At 51.7% G+C, this 9,293-nt stretch overlaps 1 protein-coding gene across 3 annotated transcripts in view; it reads right to left on the bottom strand.

Moving 5' to 3' along the window:
• Nucleotides 1-5,948: 5,948 nt before the first annotated feature.
• Nucleotides 5,949-9,293, bottom strand: part of BCAT2 (branched chain amino acid transaminase 2) — a 17,877-nt gene continuing 14,532 nt past the window's right edge. For all 3 annotated transcript variants that reach the window (XM_017500488.2, XM_017500490.2, XM_017500489.2), the window contains 5 exons: nt 8,652-8,794; nt 8,397-8,482; nt 8,028-8,168; nt 7,878-7,952; nt 5,949-6,344 (listed from right to left, as the gene is read on the bottom strand). In XM_017500488.2, coding sequence (XP_017355977.1) covers nt 6,306-6,344; nt 7,878-7,952; nt 8,028-8,168; nt 8,397-8,482; nt 8,652-8,794 — 484 coding nt within the window. In that variant the 3' untranslated portion in view covers nt 5,949-6,305. The remainder of the gene's footprint in view (nt 6,345-7,877; nt 7,953-8,027; nt 8,169-8,396; nt 8,483-8,651; nt 8,795-9,293) is intronic.

Here is a 9,293-nt window from a genome sequence, read left to right on the forward strand (position 1 = left end):
GCTGGCTTGTGCTCTGACTCCCCTGGCCACAGCCCCCTCATCCTACTAGTTTGGGGGACTTAACGTTTCCCACTTGGGTTTTCCCCACTGTACTGAACTGATCCCATCAGTAAATGCCTTCTTCACCCCATTAAGGCCCTGACACCCCACTTCTGGGCCATTGTGCCCCCAACACCCCAAGATGGCCTGCCTGTCCCACCTCAGCCCTTAGAACTTTATTGTTCAGGAAGAAAAGGTGATGGAAGGGGAAGAATGCTGGTTTCTATTTCATTTATTTGACAGTATCAGTGTTTTCTTTCCTGGCCTCTGGAGTTTGAGTCGTAGTCACCCGTGTCATTAAAAGAATTTTCCAGTGCTTACCTTCACTCATTATGGTTTCCTACTTCACACTGAAGCCTTTGATCTATCTGGAGTTTATTCAGTGGGCTTTTATTTTTTTATTTTTTCCTTTGCTTGGGTTGAATGGGTTTTCTGTATTCACCCTTTTTCATATTTATCTTTCCTCCTTTTTTTTTACTCACCCCCATCTCATATTTACCTTTCGATCAAAGTTATATATGTACACAGTAAAGTCACACAGTTCTGCGTGTTCAGTTTAAACGTCCCCATGCTTGCTGCCCCAATGGCAATTAATCTCTGGATTAATTATAGCAATGTGAATCACTGGGACACACTAAGATATCAGTGGTTTAAGCAGTTGATTGATTGATTGTTTGTTTTAGACATGAAATCTCACTCTGTCACCCGGGCTGGAGTGCAGTAGAGCCATTTCGGCTCACTGCAACCTCCGCCTTCCGGGTTCAAGCAATTCTCTCACCTCAGCCTCCTGAGTAGCTTGGATTACAGGTGCCTGCCATTACACCCAGCTAATTTTTTATGTTTCTAGTAGAAATGAGGTTTTACCACATTGGCCAGACTGGTCTCAAACTTCTGACCTCGTGATTCACCCGCCTCAACCTGTCAAAGTGCTGGGATTACAGGTGTGAGCCACTGCACCTGGCATTTGTGTGTGTGTGTGTGTGTGTGTGTGTGTGTGGTTGTGTGGTTTTTTTTTTTTTCCTGAGACGAGTCTCGCTCTGTTGCCCAGGCTAGAGTGCAGTTGTTCGATCTCCACTCAGTGCAACCTCCGCCTCCCAGGTTCAAGTGATTCTCCTGCCTCAGCCTCCCGAGTAGCTGGGATTACAGGCGCCCACCATCACTAATGGCTAATTTTTGTATTTTTAGTAGAGACGGGTTTCGTCATGTTGGCCAGGCTGGTCTCAAACTCCTGACCTCAGGTGATCCACCTGCCTCGGCCTCCCAAAGCGCTGGGATTGCAGATGTGAGCCACTGCACCTGGCCCTACAATTGATCTTTGTTTCTGTTTATGTCAAGTCTAATTAGTAGAGAGGCAGAGGGTCAGGGACCCAGGCTGGTAGCAGGCTCTGCTGTTTTCACATGTGCTTCCAAGGTCTCTCTGGGTGTGGGAGGCAGGTTCCCAGATGAACTGCAGTGATCCCCACCTCTCAGTATCTATGCACTAGGTTGTACTTTGTGACGGATAGCACACGGTGGAAGTGGTGGGATGGGCCAGGCGTGGTGGCTCACACCTGTAATCCTAGCACTTTAGAAGGCTGACGCAGGAGGATTACTTGAGCCCAAGAGGTCAAGACCAGCCCGAGACCCCTGTCTCTACAAAAAAATTAAACATTAGGCTTGGGGCAGTGGCTCACACCTGTAATCCCAGCACTTTGGGAGGCTGAGGCAGGTAGAACATGAAGTCAACAGATCGAGACCATCCTGGCCAATATGGTGAAACCCGTCTCTACTGAAAATACAAAAATTAGCTGGGTGTGGTGGCACACACCTGTAGTCCCACCTTCTTGGGAGGCTGAGGCAGAATTGCTTAAACCCAAGAAGTGAAGGTTGCAGTGAGCCACGATCACGCCACTGCACTCCAACCTGGTGACAGAGTGAGACTGTCTCAAAAAAAGAACCCTGCCGGGCGCGGTGGCTCAAGCCTGTAATCCCAGCACTTTGGGAGGCCGAGGCGGGTGGATCACGAGGTCAAGAGATCGAGACCATCCTGGTCAACATGGTGAAACCCCGTCTCTACTAAAAATACAAAAAATTAGCTGGGCATGGTGGCGCGTGCCTGTAATCCCAGCTACTCAGGAGGCTGAGGCAGGAGAATTGCCTGAACCCAGGAGGCGGAGGTTGCGGTGAGCCGAGATCGCGCCATTGCACTCCAGCCTGGGTAACATGAGTGAAACTCCGTCTCAAAAAAAAAAAAGAAAGAAATCCCTAAAGCATGGGGTTGGGAGGCATTCCAGGCTGGGAAGCACCCGCACTCCACGGAGATGCCCAGCCTGGAAGCCCTCCCATCCCCACCCCGTGCTCCTGTGCTTGGGAAGCTTTCAGATGTTGCCCTGTGCACCTCTTTATCTGACAGGTTTTTTTTTTTTAAATTATATGATAAACTGATAAACGTGATTTCCTTAGTTCTGTGAGGCATTGCAGCAAATTGTTGAGCCCAGGGACGGAATCATCGGAACCCCAGATTCCTAGCCACTCAGTCAGAAGCTCAGGTGACAACGTGGACTTGTGATTGGCATATCCCACGCAGGCAGCGTTGTGGGACTGAGCTCCTCACCTGTGGGATCCGATGCTATCTCCAGGTAGATAGTGTCAAAATTGGACTGAATTATGGGACACCCAGCTTGGGTTGGAGAATTTGTCAGCATGGGAAAAACCCCACACACCTGCTCACAGAAGTGTTCCGTGTGAGCCTGAGAAAAAACAGGCGTTTTTTTCTAGATAAGTTCCGTGGAAGGGGAACACAGTTTTTTTGTTTGTTTGTTTTGTTTTGTTTGTTTTTTGAGTTGGAGTCTTGCTCTGTCAACAGGCTGGAGGGCAATGGTAGAATCTCAACTCACTGCAACCTCCGCCTCCCAGGCTCAAACGATTCTCCTCCCTCAGCTGCCAAAGTAGCTGGGACTATACGCACACACCACCAACCCCGGCTAATTTGTTTGTTTGTTTAGAGATGGAGTCTCCTCGCTTTGTCGATCAGGCTGGAGTGCAGTGGCGCCATCTCAGCTAACTGCAACTTCCGCCTCCCAGGTTCAATCATTCTCCTGCCTCAGCCTCCTGAGTAGCTGGGACTACAGGTGTGCGTCACCACACCTGGCTAATTTTTGTATTTTTAGTAGAGACGGGGTTTCACCATGTTGGCCAGGCTGGTCTTGAACTCCTGACCTCAGGTAATCCACCCACCTCAGCCTCCCAAAGAGCTGGGATTACATGAGTGAGCCACTGCTCCCGGTACATTTATCTATTTTGGAGATTTCACATAAATAGAATCCTACAATATGGCTGGATGCAGTGACTCACACCTGTAATCCCAGCACTTTGGGAAGCCAAGGTGGGCTGATCATGGGGTTAAGAGATCGAGACCATCTTGGCCAACATGGTGAAACCCCGTATCTACTAAAAATACAAAAGTTAGTTGGGTGTGGTGGCTCATGCCTATAGTCCCAGCTACTTAGGAGGCTGAGGCAGGAGAATCACTTGAACCTGGGAGGCAGAGGTTGCAATGAGCTGAGACTGCGGCACTGTACTCCAGCCTGGGGACAGAGCAAGACTCTGTCTAAAAAAAAAAAAAAATAGTAATAACTGAATCCCACAGTATGTAGCCTTTGTGACTGGCTTCTTTCACTTAATGTTTCCGAGGCTCATTCAAGGCCTGTCAGTGTTTCAATTCCATTTTTTTTTTTTTTTTTTGAGACAGAGTTTTGCTCTTGTTGCCCAGGCTGGAGTGCAATGGTGTGATCTCAGATCACTGAAATTTCTGCCTCCCAGGTTCAAGCAATTCTCCTGCCTCAGCCTCCCAAGTAGCTGGGATTACAGGCATGCGCCACCACACTCGGCTAATTTTGTATTTTTAGTATAGACGGGGTTTCTCCATGTTGGTCAGGCTGGTCTTGAACTCTCGAGCTCAGGTGATCCGCCTGCCTTGACCTCCCAAAGTGTTGGGATTACAGGCGTGAGCCACCGTGCCCAGCCTTCATTCCTTTTTAAGGCTAAATAACATTCTGTCATGTGGATGCACTGCATTTTATTTGACCATTCATCTGGGGTGGACATTTGGGTTGGTTCCACATTTGGGCTATTATAAATAATACTGCTATGTACTTTCATATACTAAGTTTTGTTTGAATACCTGTTTTTGTTTTTAATTATTTTTGGTATATACCTAGGAGCGGAATTACTGTGTCATATTGATAATTCTTTTTTTGTTTTTTTAGAGACTGGGGCTTGCTATGTTGGCCAGTCTGGTCTCGAACTCCTGGCCTTAAGCAATCCTCCCACCTCAGCTTCCCAAAGGGCTGGGATTACAGGCATGAGCCACCGGCGCAGCCCTCTCCTTTTTTGCCTTTGACTTTATACTCATCCCTGACCACCAGATGGCGCTGCAGGCACAGCACAGTATTGCCTGAAGCATAGCATGCTGTGGCTGGGTTATCACTACAGTTGAGATTTATTTACCTAGACTTATTATTTTATTTTTATTCATTTTAATTTACATTTTTCAATAGGAAAGGTAGGGTCCAATATTTACCAGGTTTTCTGGTTTGAGTGACAGAGCAAGAATGTCTTAAAAACAAAAGAAAACACAGTTGGCCGGGCGCAGTGGCTCACACCTGTAATTCCAGCACTTTGGGAAGCTGAGGCAGGCAGATCACAAGGTCAGGAGTTCAAGACCACGCTGACCAACATGGTGAAACCCCGTCTCTACTAAAAATACAAAAATAAAATTAGCCAGGCATGATGGTGCGCCTGTAGTCCCAGATACTTGGGAGGCTGAGGCAGGAGAATCACTTGAACCCAGGAGGTAGAGGTTGCAGTGAGCTGAGATTGCGTCACTGCACTCCAGCCTGGGTGACAGAGCAAGACGTGATCTCAAACACACACACACACACACACACACACACACACACACACACACAGTTTATAAAACACCTTAAAGGCCTGGCACGGTGGCTCACGCCTGTAATCCCAACACTTTGGAAGGCTGAAGAGGGAGGATCGCTCGAGGTCAGGAATCAGAGCAGATTGGCCTACCATGTTCAAGTGATTCTCCTGCCTCAGCCTCTTCAGTAGCTGGGATTACAGATGCCCGCCACCATACACAGCTAATTTTTCTATTTTTAGTAGAGATGGGGGTCTCGCCATGTTCGCCAGGCTGGTCTCAAACTCCTGGCCTCAAGTGATCCACCCGCCTCAGCCTCCTAAAGTGCTGGGATTACAGGCTTGAGCCACTGCGTCCGGCCCCCCTGTACGTTCTTAAAAATCATTGAGGCTGGCCAGGCGCTGTGGCTCAAGCCTGTAATCCCAGCACTTTGGGAGGCCGAGGCGGGTGGATCATGAGGTCAAGAGATCAAGACCATCCTGGTCAACACAGTGAAACCCCAGCTCTACTAAAAAATACAAAAAAAATTAGCTGGGCATGGTGGCGCGTGCCTGTAATCCCAGCTAAGCAGGAGAATTGCTTGAACTCAAGAGGCGGAGGTTGCAGTGAGTCAAGATTGCACCATTGCACTCCACTCTGAGTGACAGAACAAGACTCAGTTTCAAAAAAAAAAAAAGATGGGGGGAACAGACAGCAGAGTCAGGGGGCAGGGATCGGGGCCTGGTGGGCTTTGAGAGGAAAGGATGCAGTGCCTAGGGGTCCAGCCTAGCGACTGGGTGCAGGGTGGGCTGTCCCCAAAATGGGAAAGTAGGGGACGAGCTGGTTGGTTGGAGGAGACACTAAGCTCAGGGTGGGAGATGTGAAAGCTCCCGCAGGTTGGAGAAACCATCAGAACACCGGAAGCTCAGATGACTGGGTCCTTCAGAATAAAATGGGCTGAGGAAGCAGGATTCCTGCGTTAAGACCCCAGAGTTGCATCACCGAAGAAGCCAGACAATGTCTGTTCTTTGGCATTTTATTTCAAAATTGCAGCAAAAAGAAAGAAAAAAATCAACGGCAGCACCGGGGGTCTGGCCTGAGAGCGGAGAGATGCGGGGGCGGGCCAAGGTGTATCCTTGGCCTCACAAGGAGCAACAGGGTGGACCTGAACCCGACGAGGGGCTGGAGACCGAGATGCCCGGGCGGCCCTTATGGCTTTGGGAGTGTTGCAACCACATGGGGGGTGCCAGAGACCCAGACGCCACCCCCTGGCCTTTTATTTTATATTGCACTTGAGGTGAGTCATTGGTAGGGAGGCGAGTGCTGGTGTGATAAGATGCTACGGGTCGGTGGAACCGGAGCACAGCACGCAGCATCACACCGGGAGCATCCACTCGTGGGCTTTCGTTCCGTACTGCAGGACAAGAGAGGCAGTGCGTGAGGTGGAAGCTGCACTACAACTCCCAGCAAGCCCTGGGGCGTTCCAGGCCGAGTACCTACGGAGCTGTGCCCTGGCGCCTCAAGGGAAATGTAGTCCATTTCCCAGAGGGCGCCCCCCCGGCCCGCAACAATGATGGGAACGGGGAATCAAGGCTAAGATGGCGCAGAGGCTTCAGGGAGATGTAGTTCTAAAGAGAGGAATTATGGCCAGGCCTCTAAAGCTCTTGGAAAAAGTCACTTTCAGCTGAGAAAGCCCAGATGGTGGGGGATGTGTAGTTCTACTGGCTGATGCACAGGAGTTTACAGAAATGTAGCTCTAGGTCCGGGAAAGGAGCCCAGAGATTCTTGGGAAAGAGATTTTGGCCCAGAACCGGAATGCCCCCAGAGGCTTATGAGAGGAAACAGTCTGGTGCCAGAGAGGGGCCAAGGTCCAGAGGCTCATGGGAGGAAGCTTTCTCAAACCAAAGGGATAGCCCAGGGCTCTAGGGAATCTACGAGGGCTGACCTGAGACGGCCAGAGGGCTGGCTAAGGTCTCAGAGATTCATGGAGAGGGCCTTTCTCCCACCAGGACACCCAGAGGTAGCAGAGGATCACAGGGAGGGTGTTTCTCCCCCCAGGGTACCCAGCAACCTCAGAGGTCCACAGGGAGGGAGTTTCTCCCACCAGGACACCCAGGGGCTGCAGAGGATCATGGGAGGAGGTTTCCAAAGCTGAAGAACTATTCAAGGCTCCAGGAGCTCACAGGAAAGGGTGATTTAGCCCCAAAGGGTTTTCCAGGCACAGAGCAACATAGAAAGCCCACTCTCCCGGGCCTCAATAAGAAGGGCCACTAGGCCAGGCGTGGTAGCTCATGCCTGTAATCCCAGCACTTTGGGAGGCCGAGGTGGGCAGATCATGAGGTCAGGAGATCAAGACCATCCTGGCTAACACGGTGAAACCCCGTCTCTACCAAAATACAAAAAATTAGGTGGGCACGGTGGCATGCGCCCGTAGTGCCAGCTACTTGGGAGGTTGAGGCAGGAGAATCGCTTGAACCCATGAGCTGGAGGTTGCAGTGAGCCGAGATCGTGCCACTGCACTCCTGCCTGAGTGACAGAGTGAGACTCCATCTCAAAGAAATTTTTAAAAAAGGGGCCATTATCAGGACCAGCCTGGCCAACATGGCGAAATTCCATCTCTACTAAAAATACAAAAATTAGCTGGGTGTGGTGGCACATGCCTGTAATCCCAGCTACTCAGGAGGCTGAGGCAGGAGAATCGTTTGAACCTGGGAGGCGGAGGTTGCGGTGAGCCAAGACCACACCACTGTACTGCAGCCTGGGCAACAGAGCAAGATCCCATCTCGGGGGGGAAAAAAAAGGAAAGGAAGGCCATTATCTGTTCCTGTTTTACTAAAGGAGGCTGGCTCTTAGTCCAGGGGCTCATGGGACACCAACTTCTCCAGGGGACAAGCTCCCAGCCCAGTCCCTGGCTCCCGGCCCATTCCCCCAGCTCCCTGCAGCTCACCTGAATCTCCTTCAGCTCCTTCTGGAAGCGGAGGATCAGCTCAGGCCCATTTTCCATGGTGGGAATATGGAAGTTCTGGGGCAGAAGGTGCAGTGAGGATGGAGCCCCTCCCCTCCTTCCCTCCCACCTACAATGGCAGCCACACCTCACCTTGTCTTTGTACAGGATTCTGTGTACCGGGCAGACCTGGCAGGCAGTGCCTGAGCCAAAGACTTCCCGCACCCGGCCCTCCTCCAGGGCCCGAAGCAACTCCTTCATGGTGATGGTGCGCTCCACCACCCGGAACTCATCCTGCAGGGCAGGTGGCAGAGACACACATGTCCCCAGAGGGCGGCCTGCTGCAGTCCTCCACCTCTCCTTCCCTCCCTCAGGGTGGTGAAATAGACAGATACCCAAGGGGAGAGACAGACCCAGGAAAGGGGACAGAGACATGCCAGTGTGCCCCAGTCCCTGCCATAGCCCTTTGATGCCCTGGCCCCTTGCACACGGTGCTGTCACCAGAAGACGCCATGTCCTCACCCAGGTCTGAGCCAGGTCCAGCAGACTCTGTCTGACCACTCCAGGCAGGATGACACCGTCCAACGGGGGCGTCACCAGCTCCAGCACTAGGGCAGGTGTACAGGGTGGGAGATGTTACCTCTCAGCCCCTAGATCCCCCAATCTTAGGATCCACCCCCTTCCCCCATCCCAGCATCCCTGGGGCCTGTAACCTGCCAGGAATGATGGTGCCACCCACTTCTACCAGGGCTTGGGCTGGGTCATGGGTAGGCTCACCCCCGTCCTCATGGGTCCAGTAGACGAAGATGTTCATGGTGCCCACCTCAGTGAGCTGGTGGTCGGGCCCATACAGCCAGAGGACCTGTTCACAGCCCCGCCTGAATGCCTCCTGCTGCACTAACACAGTGGGCCCGTAATTCCTGGAGGGGGGCAGCCTGGTTGGGCGGGGCAAGGGAACCCCATCCTTCCCCAGCCCCAAAAAAGGATCATCCTGCTCCTGTCCCCGCCCCCTGCTCACAGCTCTCCTGGGGCTCCCCAGTTCCCCAACGGAATTCCTGACATTCCTTTGGCATCAAGGCCCTAGGTGGGATGTCCCCTCTCTCCTGCCTCTACCCCCTTTTTCTTTTTTCTTTTTTGAGATGGAGTCTGGCTCTGCCACCCAGGCTGGAGTGCAGTGGTATAATCTCAGCTCACTGCAACCTCTGTCACCAGGTTTCAAGCAATTCTCTTGCCTCAGCCTCCCAAGTAGCTGGGATTACAGGCATGCGCCACTACGCCTGGCTACTTTTTGTATTTTTAGTAGAGACAGGGTTTCACCATGTTGGTCAGGCTGGTCTCAATCTCTCGACCTCAGGTGACTCCCCACCTCAGCCTCCCAAAGTGCTGGGATTATAGGCGTGAGCCACCACGCCAGGCCTT

The sequence above is a fragment of the Cebus imitator genome, unplaced genomic scaffold (assembly GCF_001604975.1).
Source record: "Cebus imitator isolate Cc_AM_T3 unplaced genomic scaffold, Cebus_imitator-1.0 Scaffold266, whole genome shotgun sequence".
NCBI classification, from domain to species: domain Eukaryota; kingdom Metazoa; phylum Chordata; class Mammalia; order Primates; family Cebidae; genus Cebus; species Cebus imitator.